Source organism: Crocodylus siamensis, chromosome 15 (assembly GCF_052110815.1).
Source record: "Crocodylus siamensis isolate JL-2025a chromosome 15, ASM5211081v1, whole genome shotgun sequence".
Lineage (NCBI taxonomy): Eukaryota > Metazoa > Chordata > Crocodylia > Crocodylidae > Crocodylus > Crocodylus siamensis.
Genome location: NC_143409.1, coordinates 29136288 through 29156812, shown reverse-complemented (window position 1 = coordinate 29156812; position 20525 = coordinate 29136288). Strand labels below are relative to the sequence as shown.

Below are 20525 nucleotides of genomic sequence, written 5' to 3'. Positions count from 1 at the left end.
CCCTGGTGTGGAAAGCTGAACATGGGTCTACTTTTTTGTTTTGGAGAGTGTCTTTGTCTTTTTCTGTGTATGTGCAGTTCTTTTCTTTCTCACCTCTCTTTCCCTACTCCCAAGAAAAGTCAAAAGTGGGGAGCAGAAACACAAACAATTCCTGGCATTTAGTTTTTCACACATACCAAGGTTCTGGGTCATGTTCTTTATATCAAGCTGTAAATTTATAAATGGGAGTAGAAATCTGTGGATCTGAACATTCAGAAGGTTGTAGAAATGGATTTCTGCAGATGTTTGGCAACTGTTCCTGAAGACCTCTAACTATTAATAGTACTGTTGGGATTTGGCTGTAACAACCAAATAAATTGCTGTGTAATTCTGATTACATGTTCTCCTCCTTCCCCATGTCAGCTTGCTGTATCACTGTGCCTCTTTGGAATTTGCTTTAGAAGTGTCCTGGTTTGTCTAGGATGTGGTCTCAACTTCTTAGCTGGCAATAGTAACTGCTGCTTTGCTACTAGTTTCATCTTTGGGAGTTGGGCAGAGGGACCTTTACCCCATTCACTTTTATCTGGTAATTATCCAGAAGTCATTTAAAATCCTTCTACAAAGAGAACATGGTATGGTTTTCCACAAATTGGAGCAAAATACTAGTTTAAAGAAGAAGAATTCGCGTTTCCTTTGCTTAATCAGAGCCTTATGGTTCAGTCTTAACTAGACCTATGTTTGTTACCTGAATTCATATTTCTGGTTTGTCTTTTCTGGAAGGCTCAATTTTATTTACAGTTTACATTTTTCTTTTAGATTATAAAATGCTTCTACCTCTGATGCACTTAAATACAGATGCACTGTGCTCTTTTCTGAGATAGAAAGGAACATCATGGTTTATCTGTTCTTTTCTGCCTGATGCATTGCAAAGCAAGTTTGTCTGGCAGGGAGAGAGGCAGGGCGGGTTTGATTTAAATCAAATTGATGATTTAAATCACTGGCCAGGAAGCCTCAATTTAATCACTGTTTTCTACAAAAAGTGAGTTGTCGTTTGATATAACCTTAATATATATTATTCACAACTCAGAGATAGATGTAGGTTTCATTTTTAGAAGGTACATATTACATATTTTAAAGCAGTGATTTATTTTGATGTTTTTAAAGATTAATTTTGCAGCTACATCAGAAAACGGAATTTTGATTTGGTTATTTTATTTACCAAAGCTAATTCAAGCGGATACTTGTGAAGTCACTAGAATGTGAACTGTCTCCAATTCACTAAATTAATCATGGGTATTTGGGGGATATTTTTGCCATGCTGTATTAGGAGGACATCAAATGAGCGTTGCAGCTGTATGTTATTAGCTTGGGGCTTTCTTTTAGATTTCTTCTCATCTCTTATTTGTTCTCTCTTTTACGGCCTGGCAAGCCTGCTGCCATGATAGGTTTTCTCTTCTATCATACTGTTCCCTCACTAGATCTCAAATCAATGGAGAGGCTATACTCAGAAACCTATCCCTCAAGACTTCTGGAATATTCTACCCAAAATGTTTCTCTTGTTTCTACTATTCCTCAATCCTTGCATTTATCTCCATACTCCTCCTCCTTGCCTAAATCTACTCCACCCCCAACAGTCCTCTGTTCACTTAACTTCTTGAAACTTTTGCACTTCCAGAGAGAGTTAAGGGCTTGACTCTGTACAGAAACTTGTAGAAAGATAATAGGGCTGATTGGTAGGTATTCAGGTCTGTTCTCTCTCATCTCCATATACTGCTGTTAACAAAGAAGCTGTAAATAATTAGATTCTATACTGACAATCATATTCCAGCACGGCACAGCGGGGGACACAGAAAGCTGCCTGCTCGGAGCTCCCCACTGCCCTGCCACTTCCCCTGTGTGCATGGGAGCAGCATGGGCAACAGCACAGGGTTGTGCCCCTTGCTGCTGCCCCCTCCCCCCGCAGGGAAAGTGTGGCAGGGCAGCAGGGAGCTCGGAGCAGGCAGCTTTCTGTGTCCCCCGCTGTGCCGTGCTGGAATATGATTGTCAGTATAGAATCTAATTATTTACAGCAGGGAGAATAAAACTGGGGTAACAGGTAGCTTCCTTGCACTCTGCCCGTTCCAACTTTTTCCCTGTCCACCTTCCTGTCAGACCCGGCTTTCACCAGGCACATGAAACTAAGGGGCAAATGTGAAAACCTTGAAATACTCACCTGAAATAGCATATCTGTAGTAATTGGCATATAGGTAAATTACTACAGGTACCCATAGACTTAGTTCATCCAAAATTGATGTATTTTATCTTTTTTGAAACTGCTGCAAGTTTTAGCACAAGTACTCCCTAAACACACTTTTAAACAGCACTCTTGCACTTAACTTACATATAGTGCAAACTTTCTTTATAAATGTATTTTATGTTCCAGGTCAAATTTGCCAAATCAATTCCAAATCATGTCAAATAATCAGAACTCCAGATTCCCCCCCATTCCCCCTGTTCAGTAACAGGGCAGTCTGGTCTGGCTCTGCCTCATGCAGGGCAGAGCCACACTAATCGTATGTGACAGACCGAGAGGAGGTAACAGAGGGATGTTGGGTGAACTGTTTGGGGCCTTGATGGTGATGTTTGCCTGACATTGAAGGCTGGTGAAGAAACAGGAATCGCTGGAAATGGGAAAGAAAGGTGCATTTTAAATGTATTCAGTGTAGTGGCTCACCATTACCTGAAAATGAATCAGTGCTCTAGGAGATGGGAGCACTCCCATATATCTTACTCAGTTGAGCTATACTAATCTATCTTTGTTTTAGGCTCTCATCAGCCTAAGTTCAAATGTTGCATTTGTCACGGCTAGCTCTTGCCTTCCTGGTGCCTGCCCAACATGGGCCATGGGCTTTATAGTCATGGCCAGTCTTGGCTACATTTAATCAGCCTCTTAGTTGTTTTCCAGTACTGAGCACTTGCTGCTTTTGGCAGCAGCTTAATGATAGACAGTGTATTTAATGAGATTTCCTTGTGTGCAAATGTAAGACAAGTGGCTTGTCTTGAACAAATGGGAATACAATGTGTTTTCTTCAGATGGTCTGCTGGAGGGAAAGTATTTGTTTACAGTATGAAATCTATTTTAAATTTGGCTTTTGCTTTTTGTAAGTGAAGTTGGAAGACAAAATTACTGTAATAGATTTTGAGTCTTTGCTTTAAGTAAGGATATCCAGAGATTTAAGAGTTTCAGACTAAGCAAAGCAGAACATTTTCAAGCTCCAGATTACTGGGCCATAGGACTTTTGTCCGGAACAAAAGAAAATATCATCGTAATGTTGCTGTTGGAAAAAGTCATCCAGTTTTCAACTTCATTCTAACCTGTACTATAACAACAACCTCTTGTTCACATCTACTGCTGCCATTTGCACTAGATTAGATTAGAAGGAAGGTCATATAGTGGTCTTCATTGAAGTCTAAACACAGTTTATTAAAACTTAAATTATTTTATTTGGCAATGGAAATTAAAAGCACAGGTTTGTGACCCCTTTCCCAATTTAGTTAGAATAACTTTCATTCTGACCACCTGTTTACTGGGAAGACCAGTTACTGGCAAGGCAAAAACGGTATAAAGTAAGGAAAAAAGGAACTGAAAGTAAGTAATTTGTCTCACTTTTCCTGTCTTTTAAGGGCACTCCATTTTTTTCTTGCCTTCACCCCTTTTCCTCTTCACCTTGCCCAGCTAATCTATTATAGTGCTCTCTCAGATGTGCATAGGATCAACAGATCTTTTTAGTCATTCCCTCCTTTCTTTTGGAACAGTGTCAAACAATTATATACATCATCATAAGTTGTTTGTTTTTTTTATGTTCTAGAGAGTATTAAGTACAATATTTCAGTTACAATGAAGTCCTGTTATCAGATAATTTTGTAGAGTCTATAGTCACAGAGCCTTTTTGTACCTTCCCCAGAAAGATGGTTCCTGGGACTGAGGAGAAGTTGGGTGAAGATGGCAGAAAGAAAAATACTAAAAGTAAACAGCAGTCAGTTCGCTAGAACTTTGGGTTGTTATATAGATCATATATTAAAAATGCTCACTGAGCTAATTTAAGCAAGAACACTATGAATTTGTTTTGGTACAGTGCAATGATAACTAGGGGTACACCGATACAGAGTTTTTAGTTAATACCGATAGCCAATTATTAATCAGACATATTGGATTATACTGATCCGATTGCTGATATGCAGCCTGACAGCTTGGAGAGCAGCATCCAACTGGTAAGCCTGTGAGGGAGGGAAGGGGAGTGGCGAGGCATATTGAAGCCCCCATCATGAGCGAGGGCTGGGGCAGGGTGCGGGATGGAGCCGTGGGCGGTTCATCCAGTGGGTGTGAAGGGGGGTAAGGAAGGGGGCTGCTTCCTTCACTGCACGCACCCTCAGGAGGCATGGGGGGCATGTGCTCTTTGGATTTGTGAATGGGGTAAGGGCAGGTTGCCCACTGCAGACTGGTGCCAGGGTCTGCACTGGCCTCTTCCGTTTTGTGGGGAGGGGGAGCTGGACCAGGCTTGCACTCAGGGTAGGCAGGGGTGGGTGGGCAGGCAACGGTGGCTCTGGAAGGGCTGTAGCCCACCTGGTAGCCCACCCCCAGTGCAACCTGTCCCAAGCGCAGCTCCGGCCCAGCCCCCTGCCGGGAAGAGGTTGGCACAGCTCCTGGCCCAAGCCCACAGTGGGCAGCCCACCCTCACCCCACACACAAATACAGGGGGCACATGCCCCCATGCAGGCCAGACTCTGCTTTTCAAGCTGCTGGGCTGCATTCCTGGCTGTGTGTATGCTGTGGCTGTGCACATGCACACATCATTTATCAGTGACATTATTGATCACGGTGGCCAAAAAAAGCTGATTGCCAATAATGTCAGTTTTCTTTTTATCAGTGCTGATAAGGTATAGACTGATATATCTAGTGGTAACAGTATCTTTGAGGTCACACTGAAGGCTGTTTAGGAAGGCTGTTTAGTAGCTGTTTGAATTCTTGATTTTAGCTGGAATATGTAATAATTAGCAGGGATCCTGGTTTTCTTTTTTTTTTTTAAATCACTAATTCACTGATAAAACCCCCAAAATCTGCGATTAAAATGAAATGCCACTATATACAGGTATCAACTGAATGCACTGTTTCATTCATATAGTTACAATTTTAAAACAACTTGGAAGCCTACCAGTGCCTCAGTCACTACAATGAAATACATTCTAAAGACCTATAAATTTTGGTATTTGATTTTGCGTTTTTTATCATTGAAAATCAGGGCTCCCCCTGCCCCCTTTGCTCACCAGGATGCATGTTCTAAGACGCAGCCCCCAGGCCCTGCTGGTGCCCCTTGCCCCCAACATCCCAGCTGTGCCAGAGTCTAGGAGGCCAGCAACCTGGGTCCGCAGCCCCCTGCAGCACTGCCCAAATCCCAGCTGCTACTCTCTGAAGGCAGTGGCTGCTGTGGTGGAGTGAAGCATGGAGTCTGGCCTCTCCTCCCCCATGGGTGGCATGGCTGGAGCAGAGCCCATTGGGGGAGGGGAGGAAGAGAGGTGGGAAGGGGCTGGGAGGGTGCGGGCTGCCTGCTGCGAGCACGGGCTGCCTGCCCTGCTATCCTTCCCCTTGGGGCCTCTGCGGCCCAGTGGGACCCAGTATGGCAGGGCAGAGCAGGGCTAGGTGAGGAAGCTTCTTGCCACTGGAAGCTCTGCACTGCCCTGGTGAGGTGTCCCTTGGCCACCCAGAAGCAGCAAGGGGCACAACTCCGTGACACCACCCCCACTGCTGCCAGACAGGCAGAGGGCACCTCACCAGGGCAGTATGGAGTTCCCAGCAGCAAGCGGCTTCCTTGCCCAGCGCCTCTCTATGCAGCTGTGGCAGGTGCTGCTCAGTGGGCCCCAGAGACCTTGGGGGAGGGCAGCTGGGCAGGGAACCCGAGCCTGCAATAGGCAGCCTGCACCCACCCCCACTCTGTGTCTGGAGGGCCTGTGCCCCCCAATGCTCCCCCAGGAGTGTGTGCAGCCGCAGGGAGCCATCCCCCCATCCCCCACCCCCTTCCTCCTGGACGAGCTGTCTGTGGCCCTGTCCTGCTCCCTGCCTTGGCCCTGCAGCTGCACATTCCAACCCCAGCCCCCAAGACCCAGAACTTTTGAAAAGTGGAAAATTCACATTTCTCTGTTAAAATGAGAAATCCACATCTATCTTAGTTAAAATCCACGATTTTTCCCATGGGAAACAGAAAACCCAGATCCCTGATAACTGGCAAACAAGTCCCATTACCATTTGACATGACTGCACCTCTTTCCTCACATTGCCCCTCGTTTTCACAACTGCTGAAAGTTGGATTTTTTTTTTCCCTATTCTTTTACTGTTTGCCTTTTCTTCTCCCTTATTCATTTTCCTCTATAAAAAGACCCATCCCCATTCTTTTTCTTCATGTGTGGATTTCAGATTCCTGGTATAATTTAAAATTAAGCTATTGCCAGGGATGTTTCTTCAGAATGGAAATTTGAGCCTATCTAAAGGATTTATTCAGGTGCTCATGGTAACTGCACATGCAAATATAGACATGTAAGATGTCTGTGAAAAGATTAGGTCCTATTGTGCATGCGGTACCAACAGGCCTACTCTTTGAGCGCCTCTTCAAAAAGCTCTATCTAGCAAATTACATGAATATCTTAATACAACTTGGGAAGGATAAAGTTTTTTCCGTTTGCTGAAATTTGACTCTATTGTTCTGTGATTTCTAGGCATTTTTAAATTATTCTTGGACTATTAAGAATACATAAGTGTTTTTGGAAGGCAAACTGATTGATTCACAGGGGATGCATTAAATCTGTGCCTTGCCCTTCTGTTTTCCCAAAGTACATTTTTCTTCTCTGATGCTCCCTTCTCTTCTGAAAAAGAGGCCTAGCAGTGTCTTCGGTGGTCTCTACTCCATGCTTCACTTCAAGCCAAACAAAGAAGCTGTTGTGTTTCTTTGTACCCTGGTCCAATATCTGGAAAGATGCGTGGTTGGGCTGTACCCCCTTCAGGAGGCAGCAGAGTAGCAAGCCTGCCAGCTGCCACAATTCCGTGACACTCCCTGGGATTCCAGTTTCCCAGAGGGATGTATTATCATGGCACAGCCAGGAATAGGGAAGCTATGCAATCGTTCTAATTTCTAAGACTGCATAGCACTACAGTTTTGTGTTCTACATCTTCCATTGCTCTGGAGCATATCGTAGATATTAATTAAAATTCTCTTCCCTTGCCAGAACCACAAGGAGGAAGACAGTTGAAAATATCTCCTTTTGCTCTGATCTAAACTCCATCTCTATGGATATATGCTTTAGGAAGTACAGTTTGCACCTTTTGTGTGCCATGGGGGTGTGTATTAGAGGGAATGCAACACAGTATCCCAATAGCTATACAGTTTATTGTAAAATAGGGAATGGTTTGCATCTCAACACTTAACTTTTGGTCTCCAGTAGAAACTAATTAGTCTTATTTAGAACTGTTGAGATAGCACAAGGTATGGATGCAGGCCTCTGCATTCCGTTGACATTTGCTTGCCTTTCCTTGCACCAGCTTGGTGCCAGTCATTCAGTTTAGGTTGGGGTTCTTCTCTACTATCTCTCCTGCCACGACCTTAATGACTTGATTAAATTGGGGAGTGGTGATAATTCCCCGACCCAAAGCTGACTGCTGCTTACCCCAAAAATGCAAGGACTGGCGCAGAAGGAAAAAAACCAAACAACCTCTTTGCAAAAGAAAAAAAAATAAAGTTCTTATGTCTATGTATCTGTCTTACCCCATGATATTGGGGTCTCTGGTGGCCATACTCCTTTCTCTCTATCTTCACTCCACATGCTCTTGACTGTCAAAAATGGCAATTGAGTGTCTCTCCTTTCTCTTTTTTTTTTCTCAGTAATTGGTGCCCCGTGGCAGCCAATTAACATGGAAATGCCTTTTCCTTTTAATTTTTTTTTTCTACAAGCTCCTCCGAGCTCTAAAGATCTTAAGGGTCTGATGCCCCATTCCCGCGGACTTCAGTCCTGGTCAGCAGGTAGGTGTTTACCCTTTACTGCCGACCCCTCTTCCTCTCCTTTACCTCTCGTCCTCTTGCCAGCTTCTGGAGCTGGAAATAGCTCCTGGTGGTTTAATTAAACCAATTTGGTTAACCTGGCAAGCTGATAACACTAGAGGAGCTCCCTCTAGAGTGTAGCTGTGCTGCAACAGCTGGATGGACCTCTCTGGCTGGGACTCTCCTCTGAGCAGTATCCCCAACCTTTCCGCAAGAATAAATCTTAAATACAGACAGTCCTTGACTTGCACCATTTTGAGTTACGTTTCACACTTACATTTATAAATTGACACAGTGTTTCAACTTTGTGACATCTGCGTCGACTTTACAACTCTTGATCCGATGCCACACCAGCGATCAAATTTGCTGTCACCCATCTCCCCGGAGAACATCTGTCCAAATTTTCTTCAATACTTTCTTTAAGAAAGCAGACAAGACTCCAGAAGAACCTGCAGCGAAGACTCCTGAGAAGACTCCAGCTAAGAACCCTTCAAAAAGTCCAGCAAAGTCACCTCAAAGAAGTCCTTCCAGATCAATATGATTGGTATTTACAATATAAATACATTAATGTAGCTATATTACTCATCTGTAATTGATTGAGTACAACATTCTGGGTAATTTCTGGTGAAAACGGTATTGAGTCTTGGTCCCCATTGGTAATATCGTTCCTATGGGAAAATTGGCTCCGAGTTATGACATTTTGACTTAAGACACAGTTTTCAGGAACCAGTTGTGTTGCAAGTCCAAAGACTGCCTGCATAGGTAGCTCAAAGTGGGTCTAATACTTTTTTGTGGCTCTCCAAAAATTTGGTTGTTATAGACCCAGTCCTTGTTTACTATGCAATGGAATAGTGCTCTGTTATAAAGTGGTGGCTAGAATAGGGAAAATAAAGTGTTGAAGACTTAATATATGGAAGTAAAAAAGTATAATGGAGCTGAAAAGACTGTTACACTAATTATTTTTTTTAAAAGAACTGTATGTGGGTTTTTTAAATACCTGTTGGGATCAGAAATGTATAATAGGAGTGCAGAGAATGTATAATATGAGTGCAGAGTGTGTGGGTGATTTTGGTGTAAATGTGGTCCAGCATGGTTTCAAGTGACTGGGGGAGCAGTAGGGTTTATTTAGCTTAAGAGTTGCTGTCAGTGAAAAGTGAAGGATTAAGGAGAATGTGGAAGGAAGAGAATATATGAATGGATCACAAGACAATGCTTGGAGGACCTGTTGTTGATGACTTGAAATATCTATGGCACAAAGCCCAGCTAATTTATTTCACGTCATAAGCCACCACAGTAAATACACAATTCCAACCATTTCAGGGATACCAGCATAGCTGAGGAGCTGTTTTTTCAAACTAATCATGATAATTTGAAAGTTTGCACAGGAGACCCAGAAGGAAAATGTTGTTCAGCGGCTTCCAGTACTCATGAGCCTCTGTGGGGAGCCCCATGTGACGGAGCCAGCTGTCTTCCCCTCTCTATGTTGCCATGTGCAGCTGATGGGCCCCCGCTGGGAGTGGTGGGGAGCTCCATAGGATGGTGCCAGGCTAACTGGGCTCCACTCCTCGCTGCCCTGGCCGAGTTCCAGGAGCTTCACGTGGCAGCAGGGAGTGGTGCCAGGCCAGTGGCTCCATCGCATGGGGCTACCCCTTCAGCAGCTCACGGCTGGAGTTGCACATGAGCCATGGGGAGCCCTGTACAATGGAACCGGACCGCTTGGCCCCTCTCCTTGCTGCCACATGCACCTCTTGGGACTCAGCTGAAACTGCATGCCTTGGGCCATAAGCACCCCGAGGGCCTCTGCCTGCTGCTGAATTTCTTAGAGCCTCCTATATTCTCAAGTGTAGCAGTGACTCCTTGCAGTGCATCATTACCAGTGGATCCTTTCTTGTTAACTTCAGGCTATCCTGTCTTTGGCTTTGAAAGACAGTAAACTGTCCTCTAGTCCACTTCTCTCTTTCTGAATAGTCAACTCCCTAGGACAGTTCTCTTTGTTGGATACTTTGTGGAGACGCTTGGTGTATTTTTTCCTTCCGCCATCTCCCTTACACTTAGGCTAAGCAGCTTTCTCCATCAGTGTCCTGTAGAACTTCCCATCTGTTTGACCAGTTGCATATGTAATATTCAAACTGCAGATCTCGTGATGGTTGGAAATTTCTAGGTGGGTGGATTTTCCCTTGGTCCCCTTCTTTCCTGGTAGTCACTGCCTATCTATATTTCACTGCCTCCAGCTGTGTATAATTCTAGCTCATCTTCTGATGGCTACAGCCTGCAAAACTTCCTCTCTGTTTCTCTCCCCCTTCTCCTTCTGCTGTTGTTTTAGGGAATAGTATTTTTTTAAACTTAAATCGGATGCCAAGAATTCCTGCTGCATCTCCACTCCAAATAATATCTATACTTTACTTCTCATCCAAGAATTTTTCCTTTCAGTGCAGTCACTAAGTTGCGGTTCATGTGGATGAAATTTGTACGGCTTCAGGCAAGAAAGAAAATAAGGCACACTTATTTCTGGTCACAAGTGATTTTTCACTGTTTGTTATCAAGGTGCTGGCCATAGAACCTGAAAAAAGGGACCTCTCAAACTCTATTAACCCTAGTGGAGGAAACTAGGGGAGAGGTGCTTTGTCACTTCTTGCATGTAGTAGGGAAGCTTTTAAAAATTCTTACTGTTGACTGTGCTGGATCATTTCCAGTGGTGTGGGCAATGTTGGAAACCTTAAAGCAGGGGTGGCGAAAATCCAGCCTGCCAAGCCATTCTATCTAGCCTGCGGGGCCCCTAAAAATTTAGTAAATGTAATATTTATTTGCTCCTGGTTGGCTGTCAAAGGAAGCAGCCCTTGACAGCTTGCCCAAACTCGGTAAATGGCCCTCCGCCCAAAATAATTACCTGCCCCTGCCTTAAAGTTTCTGGTATTTCTTTAACACCAGCTTATCTAACCTAGTTTAGAGCAGCTCTTATTGATGCCGTGCTTCAGAAGGTATAGCAGCTTTCTGAACATAGCTAATAATGGTGAAGTTGAACTTATGGATGAGAAGTGAAACTGAGAAAAAATTGGCTGTTGTTGGGCTGAAGTATCACAACATGAACTTCATACCTGTAACTGCTGTCTCTATTTTGTATGTCTGTCTCCTCATATTGCTTACCTTTTGATTGAAAAAGATACAGTCAGAAAAAGGCAATAATTTAATGTTTTTATTCATACTTGAAGCACAACAATGTAAAAAAATTTTGGCCTAAATTCATGCTGATGAAGCTATGTAAGAGTTGTTGCATGAGATCTGCTTATGATTAGCCTACTAGTTGCACTTTCCTATCCTCAGTTCTGCAACTCTTATCATACTGGGCATGATGGACAGAAAAATATTACAATGGCTTGTTCACCAGCAAGCAGTCTCTATTCCCTCAAGACATCTGCAGGAGTGCAGAGGGCAACCAGACTGACAAAGCTGAGATTTTGAATGTCAGGGATGCCAGGGAAGTCTGTTGGAGAGAAGTCTGTAAAATAAGTTGCTTTATATATTTTTTTTTTTTCAAAGGAGACAGGCACACAGCTTTGCTTTTCTTATTAAAAAAATCTTTCCAAGAAGCTACCCTGGCTTTTTCCTAAACTTTTCCTTTTTCTCAGGTAAATAAGGGTTCCTCTACTACCGAAAGAAGTTGCAAGCTCAATAGCCATGTGTGATGCAAAGCAAAACTTCTTCATTTATTATCTGTTTTAACTTGTTCCATTCAGAGTGCTTATTACATTGGTAGAGTAAGGATTATATTTAGAAACTTGGCTTGGTTTTCTGTACTTAAGCAGTTCTCCAAGAAATTGGAAAAGAATTCATTTTTCAAGTCCAATTTAATTCTTTGGCTCTCTCAATGTTTCATTTAAGAACCCCAACCTTGACTCGGATGGAACATCTATCTGTTCCTTAGGTGAACAGAAAATTTAGCCTTTGTATTCATTTAATCTAGTGAAACACAACCATTGTGTCTATAACATTTTTCCTAGGATAATGTCCATTTTTTTTAGGAGCAGTCAGAAACTCTAGCTTTTTCATTTTCATCTGTTTTTCAAATAAAAGGGTCTTTTGCTAACTTCTTTAGAAAGGGTTCAGTTGGGAAAAGCACTCCAGAGATTAAAAAACACAGGCTAGGCAATAGAGAAGGATTAATATCCTCAATCCCTTTCTTTCTCACGCGTCTACTTCTATATCCTCTCCCTATATACATAAAAAAAAATATGAGGATATCTTTACAGCATAATTTTCATCCCCAATGGAAATGAGATTGATGTACTGTACATGTTTCACCTAGACCTTGCATTGATCTGCTGGGTGCTTGTTTAAAGGAATAAACTGGAAGTACTTCATAGTTAAGCATTTTATTGTCTAGTGAGGCCTCTACCATCTCTAATAGATTTCTGTTTTGATTGCCAAGATGACAGTTTTCTTCAGAAATATTGAACCAGACTTTCTAAAGTTGCTGAGTTCTGCTCTATTCATTTCATTTATTATTCCAAAGACTTTTTAAAAATAAATACAATATGCAAGTACACTTGAACTTTTTAATATACTGCACCTTCTTATACAGTTTCACAGTATGACTTTTCTTTAAAACATAGCACTTGTTTGCTAACAAACCCTGCATTGTTTCACCCTTACTCTCCTTTTTATGTTGTTTTAAAGTAATGCCACCGTAACAAGGTGGTAATTGTGAGAATCTGGGATTTTTTTTTAAGTGCCAGCATTTAGCCAGAGTATTTTAAATCTGAGATTTAGCTTTGGTTCCAGTCTGTTTCATGCCACATGCTGATGAGGCTCTGATGGTTTATCTTTGTTGCAGTTAACCTGAGTGACTTCCCACTAGGTTTGAGAGTCTGTGTTAGCCTAGTTTAGGCACAGGCAGCCACAGTGCAAATTATTTGAATGCAGAGCCCTTATTGATGCTGCTCCCCAACTTGCATATTGCTAGGATGTATTATTCTTTGTTGGAATACATTGGAGAACCATCAGGACTCAAGGTATTTTATATAGGTTCACAATACAGAGTGTGTGGTGTATAAGCCAACCCCCTGGAGTGTGGTGTTCTGACCTGAGGTCTCCATTCATAAAAAGCTATCCTAGGGTTTCTTGAGGTTTTTTAACTTTATTAATAAAGTCTCCCAAATGATAACAAATTTAACTTAGCAAATAAAACATTTAACATTTTAACCCCCTGTAATATATGTAAAGACAAATCAACAGTGATCCCTTAACTGAAATCAGTAATCACAGGGGTCTTGTTTTCTTTTCTCTCTTGCTTTCAGTCTCTTACCATTCTTTTACGTCTGTCAAGCTTTTGCGTTCTTTTATTTCTATATGATAATTTACCCTCTTCCCCCTCCAAAAAAAAATACTGCATAATACACATCTCTCTTATCTACACATCTCTGCTTTTAATTTTCAGTATATTTCAAATTTGTTTTTTAGTGTTATTTCATAGAACTTGCACTTTCCTGAGACATTCAACAAAGTTTCTCAAACTTTCTGGTTTGGAGGCAGGAGAGGGGTTTTTGTTTGTTTGCTTGGTTGTTTGTCTTTTAGCAAATTCCAAAAATTTCCACCAAATTTAAAAGTAAGCATCTCTCTTCCTTCTGCCCTGTAGAACACTGACTTGATAGAACAACTTTTCTATTGCTAAAATTTCCCAAACTGTTTGAAACCAGTCAGTGATGTTTTTAGGGATGGATGTCACATGTCTTTCAGGCTTTTTCAGATGTCATTCTAGCTGCCACTAGAAGACGAGTGATTAATTCCTTATAACTCCTGTGTTGTAGAGTTCTCAGGAAAGTTCAGTAAGACCATTATGGAACAGTTGGCATCCTATTATTTTCCTTAGTTTCCCCACCCTTCTTCTAGAATAGTTTAATTCTGTATGTGATAGTCTTTCCAGCTGATTGCACTCTCTCCAACATTTGCTTGTTCTTGTGCCATTAATGCATTTAATTTTAAGTAGAGTGAGAGACCATCAATAGAGAGCATGATTAAATATTTTTCTTGATTGTTATGCAGATAGATGTATGAAGACCATTTTTCCAGATGGTCTCCCATTCTTCATCCAGTGTCATTAGCCCACTTTTATTATAAACAATGTTTTTTTCTTCTATATGGCTATTTAGAATTGCTTTATACAATACAGACAATAGGCCTGTATTTTTCATAGGTGTGACCAATATTTTCTCAAAGTATGTCAAATTTTAACTGAAGTTTACCTTTGAGAATGTGTTGAAAAGTGTCTCAGTTTCAGGTTAGCCTAGGTTTAATGCACCACTAAATCCAGATGAGGGGCTCATGTATGGATGGGCAGGTCAGCAGTGATACCCAAATGAGAACCTTGGGTAGCTCTGAAAGGAACAGGTGGTCTCTCCAACACAGACTGTCACCAGAAGTTATGGTCTTTCCTTTTTCAGTGATCATGTGTAATAAGTACAGGTATGAATTCACTCTGTTTTGCAGTCCTTATATCTTTAGTGCATGTAAGGATACAACAGCTGCTTCTGACATGGAAACCAGGTTTCTTTGATTAAACTGTCAACAGCAGTTGCCCACTTCTTTTGTTTCATGGCAGGATTCAGTTTGTCATAGGGTAGTCAGTAAACAGGAAATACTTCAGTGACCACTGGAATGTAGCCCCGTGAGTTAAGTAATGCACTATTGTAGGCGCAACAAAAATGTTATGAAAGTACAGAAGAGGAAGTAAAAAATGCAATCTCAAACTGCAGGACTGATTCAGGTAGCTAAGCAGAATCATAGAATCATAGAAGTAGGGTCGGAAGGGACCTTGTAGATCTTCAAGTCTGACCCCCCCTGCCTGGGCAGGAGAAAAAAACTGGACTCAAATGAGTCCAGCCAGGTAGGCATCAAGCCTCTTCTTAAAGACCCCCAGGGTAGGAGCCAGCACCACTTCCCTAGGAAGTTGGTTCCAGCTCCATAGACGCCCTAACTGTGAAGTAGTTCTTGCAGATGTCCAATCTAAACCTACTCTCCAATAATTTATGTCCATTATTCCTTGTCATGCCAGGGGGCTCAAGAGGAAATGGTGTCTCCCCCAAACCCTTCTGGTCCCCCCCAGTGAGTTTATAGACAGTCACCAGGTCCCCCCTCAGCCTTGTGAAGGCTGGACAGGTTTAGGTCCCTCAGTCTTTCATTGTAGGGTCTGCCCTGTTGTCCCCGGATCATGCGGGTGGCCCTCCTCTGGACCCCGTCAGTGTTGTCCACATCCTTCCTGAAATGGGACTCACAGAACTGGACGCAGTACTCCAGCTGTGGCCTGACCAGTGTCGCATAGAGGGGGAGGATCACCTCCCTGGCTCTACCTGAAATGCACCTGTGGATGCACGACAAGATCCGGTTAGCCCTGCCAACTGTGACCTCGCATTGTCGGCCCATGTTCATCTTGGAGTCAGTAATGACTCCAAGATCCCTTTCTGCCTCCATGCTCTCAAGAAGGGAGTTTCCCATTCTATAAGTGTGCTGCTGGTTTCTACTGCTTAAGTGCAGCACCCTGCACTTGTCAGTATTGAAACGCATCCTGTTTGTGTCAGCCCACTCCTGTAACCTATCCAGATCTTGCTGCAGTCTTTCCCTCCCTACTAGCGTGCTCACCTCACCCCAAATTTTAGTATCATCAGCGAATTTAAATAGGTTGCATTTCACCCCGTCGTCCAAATTGCTGATGAAGAAATTGAACAGCGCAGGCCCAAGGACCAAGCCCTGGGGGACTCCGCTGCCCACTTCCCCCCAGGTTGAATATGACCCGTCTACCACCACCCTCTGAGTATGACCCTTGAGCCAATCTGCAATCCATCTGATGGTGTAGGCATCAATGCCACAGTCGCCTAGTTTTTTAATGAGGATGGGGTGGGAGACGGTGTCAGAGGCCTTGCTGAAGTCTAGAAAGACTATGTCCACGGCAACACCTGCATGCATTGCCTTTGTGACCTGATCATAAAAGGCAATCGGGTTGGTTTGACATGGCCTGCTCCTAATGAAACTGTGGTGGTTGCCTTTGAGCATCATCCCTGAAGCCGGCCTATCACAGGTGTGCTCCTTGAGGATCTTCTCAAAGAGTTTCCCAAGTTTAGAGGTAAGACTGACGGGCCTGTAGTTGTCTGGGTCCTCTCTCTTCCCTTTTCTGAAGATGGGGACCACGTTAGCTATCTTCCAATCATCTGGCACCTGGGCTGAGCACCACGAGCGCTCGTAAAGCCGTGCCAAGGGCCCTGCAATAACCCCAGCTAGCTCCCTCAACACCCTAGGGTGGAGAGCATCTGGACCCTCTGACTTGAACATGTCCAGCCCCTCCAGAAGCTCTCTAAGCTGGTCCTCCCCAACCTGAGGTCTGGAGGCGTTCCCCTTGAGAATGTTACTGAAGTTTTCAGTTCTATTTCCATATGTGTGCGTGATGGCTCCTATGTGGGATGACTAGCAGTGTGGGTCAGTAGGTAGTAGGGATGTGCGAAATGGGCCCTATTCAATTCCAATTCAGCCCAAATCAGGGACAGTCATTCAATTTAGCTAATTCTGATCACTGTCCCTGATTCAATTCAGCCAAATCTGAAGATTCGGTGCTGATTTGGAGAATCAGCGATTTGGCCATAGATGCAGCTTTTAAATGTTTTTTCCACATACCTCAAGGGACCAGATGTGGCTCATGAACACTGTGATGCTAGGGCGGATGGAGTGTCCCACAGGAATGCGGAGGGGGGCCCACGTGCTCAACAACAAGCCCAGAAGTGGACCAGAAGTACTCCCAGTCCACTTCGAAATCTGCTGAGGGGCTTCCCCACACTCCCCAGGCTCAGTGATCAGCTGCAGGGAGACCCCAGGTGCCCCTCTCCCCCTCCCCCGACCCAGGAGGCATCAGTCTCCTGGGGTGGGGGACCAGTGCTTCTGATCTACTTCCAGGTCTGCTGCTGAGCAAGCTGGGGACGCCCCCAGGCTCCTGTGGTACACTCCATGTGCCCCAGCATCACAGCATTCACAAGCTGCCTGGTACCTTGAGGTATGTGGAAAAAACACTTAAAGCTGTGTCTATGTCCAAATCACCCAATCTGTCTGAATCTATTTGAAGGGTTCTGATTCGATTTGGAGAGACTAAAGGGTCTCCTGATTCGATTCGGAATCAGAGATTCAGCCACTGAATCCGGCCGGATCAAATCAACGACCAAAGCAGGTTTAAATCACAGAATAAAATTTGTCAACTGATTAGTTGAAAGTCAAACTTAACCAGGGTACTAGGGTTAAATAGGAGTTGATGCTGTGTGTTGCACTTAAGATTTATATTATATAAGATTTACCAAGAAATTTGCAAGGGGGAAGGGCAGTTGCTAGAAGTAAAATATTAATTTTACTTCCACTTTCTCATCTTCCCAAAAGTATGGAGAACCTGATGGCTGGCTCATCCCTCCCCCCCTTATTTACGGATGAAGATGGGTCAAAGGAGAGCAATGAAGTTGCCACAACTGGGTAAGCAGTTACTTTCTTAAACTGAGTTTGCATATAGTCTGTCTCTGAAGACTCCACAGAGAAATTAGTTCTGTGGGAAGAAAGGCATCTTGTAGAAATCACATTATAAAAGTCTGCCCTGGCCCTAATGTAGGAATCTTGCGCTCCAGCAACCAAACTTATTGAACAATGTTATAAATGTCTCTTTAAGGTGTATCTCGCTGTTACTTTTAAAAGCTTGCTTTCCAAGGACAGTCTTAGTCTGCAATCAGAGTGGTTTTATTTGCTGTTGTGGCCCCTGCTAAATAGAGAATTTTTTTTGTTAAAGATATGCTGTTCATCAAAGGACTTTCCAGAACAAAGCTGCTAAATTGATGCTTTTCCTGTCCAACAAGTAAACTCTCCCTATTTCCACAGACCATAAAGCAGAGGCCTTTGTTTGTAGGTGCAGTGATGAAAGATGAAACGTGGTTATGCTTGAACAGGCTTATTTCTGTTCTTAGGACTCCAGAAGACAAGCTCAGATTTTGTGTAAGCAAGTGCAACTCTAGTTAAACATGGTGAGAACTATAAGTACAGACCTGTTCAAGTAGGTGTCCCTGAGTTTGGCTCAGCGTATCTGGGACTGAAGATTTGCTGCTGCCATATGTGGTCAGAAGAGATTAATATCTTGAATAACCCTTTTTTATCACCTTTCATTGAAAATCAGTTAAATTGTTCCCATAAATGTAGTTTTAAAAACTTACCTGTAAATGACTGACTGCTTTTTTTTTTTTTTTGGATAAACTGGAAGACTGCACTGATTAAAAAATTCAAAAAGTTATTCTGAAAATGTCACTATGATATTTCATATTATGTCTTAGGACTCCATATGTACTTAGTTCATAATAAATATAGTTTTGGGGGGGTTTTCCCCCCTGCCACCTCTTCCCCTCCCAGCAACTGCTAACTCTGCAAACTCAGTCTAGGATCTAGAAATCAAGTTTGACCCTTTCTCACCTGTGTGTTTTCACCAGTGAACTTGACTCAACTGATACAAGTTTCAAAATAGGATGCAATTGAGGTGTACAACTCTATTCCCCAAACATGTATAGTGGGCTAGAAACCCCACCTGACAGATTCTAAAATTTTCTGTGAATTGTTCCAGTGAGAACAATAGTTAGAATGACCAGTGGATTGTTGCAGCAGAATCTCAAGGTCCAAGCAGCTCTATAGGGATTTTCATAGATTACACATCTTCAATTTTGACTACTCTCTTGAGGCAGCTTGGCTCCTTCAAGGGGCTGTGATTGACTGATACAGATCTCCCAAAATCTCTTGGCTACTTTGCTGTTCAGGGATCTAGTGGGACTTAATTATCCAGATATATCAGCACGAGATAGTACTGTAAAAATTTCCTAAGAAGGACTTACCGAGGAATATAGATAGGGACCTACTGAATTCACAGCAGAAGTGGGCTGCGTGGCAGCTCCTTTAATTTTGCAGGTTCCCCTGTGCATTCTCCCCCATCGCTGATTGGCTATGGGGCTCGGGTGGCCCTGCTGTTTCTTGCTGACCAGCCAGGAGGCAAAAACAACATCATATTTAAAACCACAGTTTTCACTTCCTTACAGGGGGAAATGAAGAATAAGACCTTCTTCTCCAAGCATTGTTTGTTCTGAACACTACTGTAGAATTCATGCAGTCTTCATTCCTGTTCAACCTTCGTTTTCTTAGGATTTCATATATGATAGTTGTTTGAAGCAGATTAGCTTGGAGGAGACTATTTTCACACAAAAGTTAGTTTTTGTAGGACTGTTTTGTCTCCATCAGGATTTGGAAGCATTTTTATCCTAAGCCCTTGATAAGAACCGTAGACCGTGTCCTAGAAATCACTTTGGTGGAACATACAGTATTCAGAGTTGCCGTTTTGAAATTTCTCATCTTTTCAGTGGCGTCAACCTTGAATAATATTCGCAACATCATTGCATATTCTGGAGGAGCAGAGGGAAGTCACTTACCATGATAATGGCTGCACTTTCTCATACTGTGACCTAATTTTCCAGCCTGGTCCACTCTGAGGGTTTGTTCAGTGGTGGAGCATCACAGCCTGTGAACACCACGGACTCGGTGGAGGACTTGTCACAAGTTCAGCAGCCTCAAAATGAGTCTTCTAATACAGTTGAAAGCAGTGAACAGAAGCCTGAAGAAGAGGTGAGTTGAAATAACAGAGTTAGCACAAATGACTTGTTGATAGAAGGGGAAAGCATAGGCTGTCCCCCTAGTAAGTTCATCTTACCCATTCAAGTTTTTCTCATTACAGACGCATGCCTTCATCCATTTACCATTTTCAGGAGGTTCTTTCTCATGTCTTTATTCAGCCTACCTATTTTGCTTCTGTTATACAACCACATTCCTATGGTCAGGGAAAGTTAGCAGGTAGGCCGTCTGAGAAAGTGATATCTGCCCCCAAAGTAGCCAGGAGATGTTAATATTCTGGTGGTTTGTCTAACTGTCCTCTCCCTTCCATGAAGATTAACTATATTATTGCCACAGTTTACCCATGTCTTCTAATTTTGATAATTGATGCCCCTTCAAGGAAACTATACACAACTTTTAGAAGAGTATAAAGGATATCTTGAATGCTTGTTCAGGAGACATAGTATTGCCTGATGATTAATGTAAAAAAAATTAAGATTCAAATTTGAATTCTATTGAAAGCTCTTTCCAGGATTTACTGTGTGGCCTTGGACAAGTGGGACAGTGCTTCCATTTCCCTAATTGTAAAAATACTTATCCAGTTGTGTGTAGTGTTTTGTGATCCCAATGAAAAGTAACAGTTCTTTCTTAGACTGAACCTGTGTACTCTCCCTTACTCATATGGATGATTTAGAATGTTAAAGAACAGAAAAAAAAACATTTGTTAAAGTGCTTTTATAATAAAGAGATGGTCCTCTTCTTGAATCCTGTGTTCAGTTTGACCTCATCTCAAAACACTATTCCAAATGTAGTAAAATACCCAAAAGGCAA

The 20525-nt window shown here is 42.8% G+C and overlaps 1 protein-coding gene across 7 annotated transcripts in view; it reads left to right on the top strand.

The window, feature by feature from the left end:
- Positions 1 to 20525, top strand: part of HMG20A (high mobility group 20A) — an 87706-nt gene that overhangs the window by 36240 nt on the left and 30941 nt on the right. For 4 of the 7 annotated variants that reach the window (XM_090028739.1, XM_090028742.1, XM_090028746.1 and 1 more), the window contains 2 exons: positions 17448 to 17537; positions 19562 to 19709. In XM_090028739.1, the coding sequence (XP_089884865.1) occupies positions 17448 to 17537; positions 19562 to 19709 (238 nt within the window). Of the gene's footprint in view, positions 1 to 8337; positions 8587 to 17447; positions 17538 to 19561; positions 19710 to 20525 lie in introns of all 7 variants that reach the window. The other 3 variants (XM_090028745.1, XM_090028741.1, XM_090028743.1) reach the window with 2 other exon arrangements.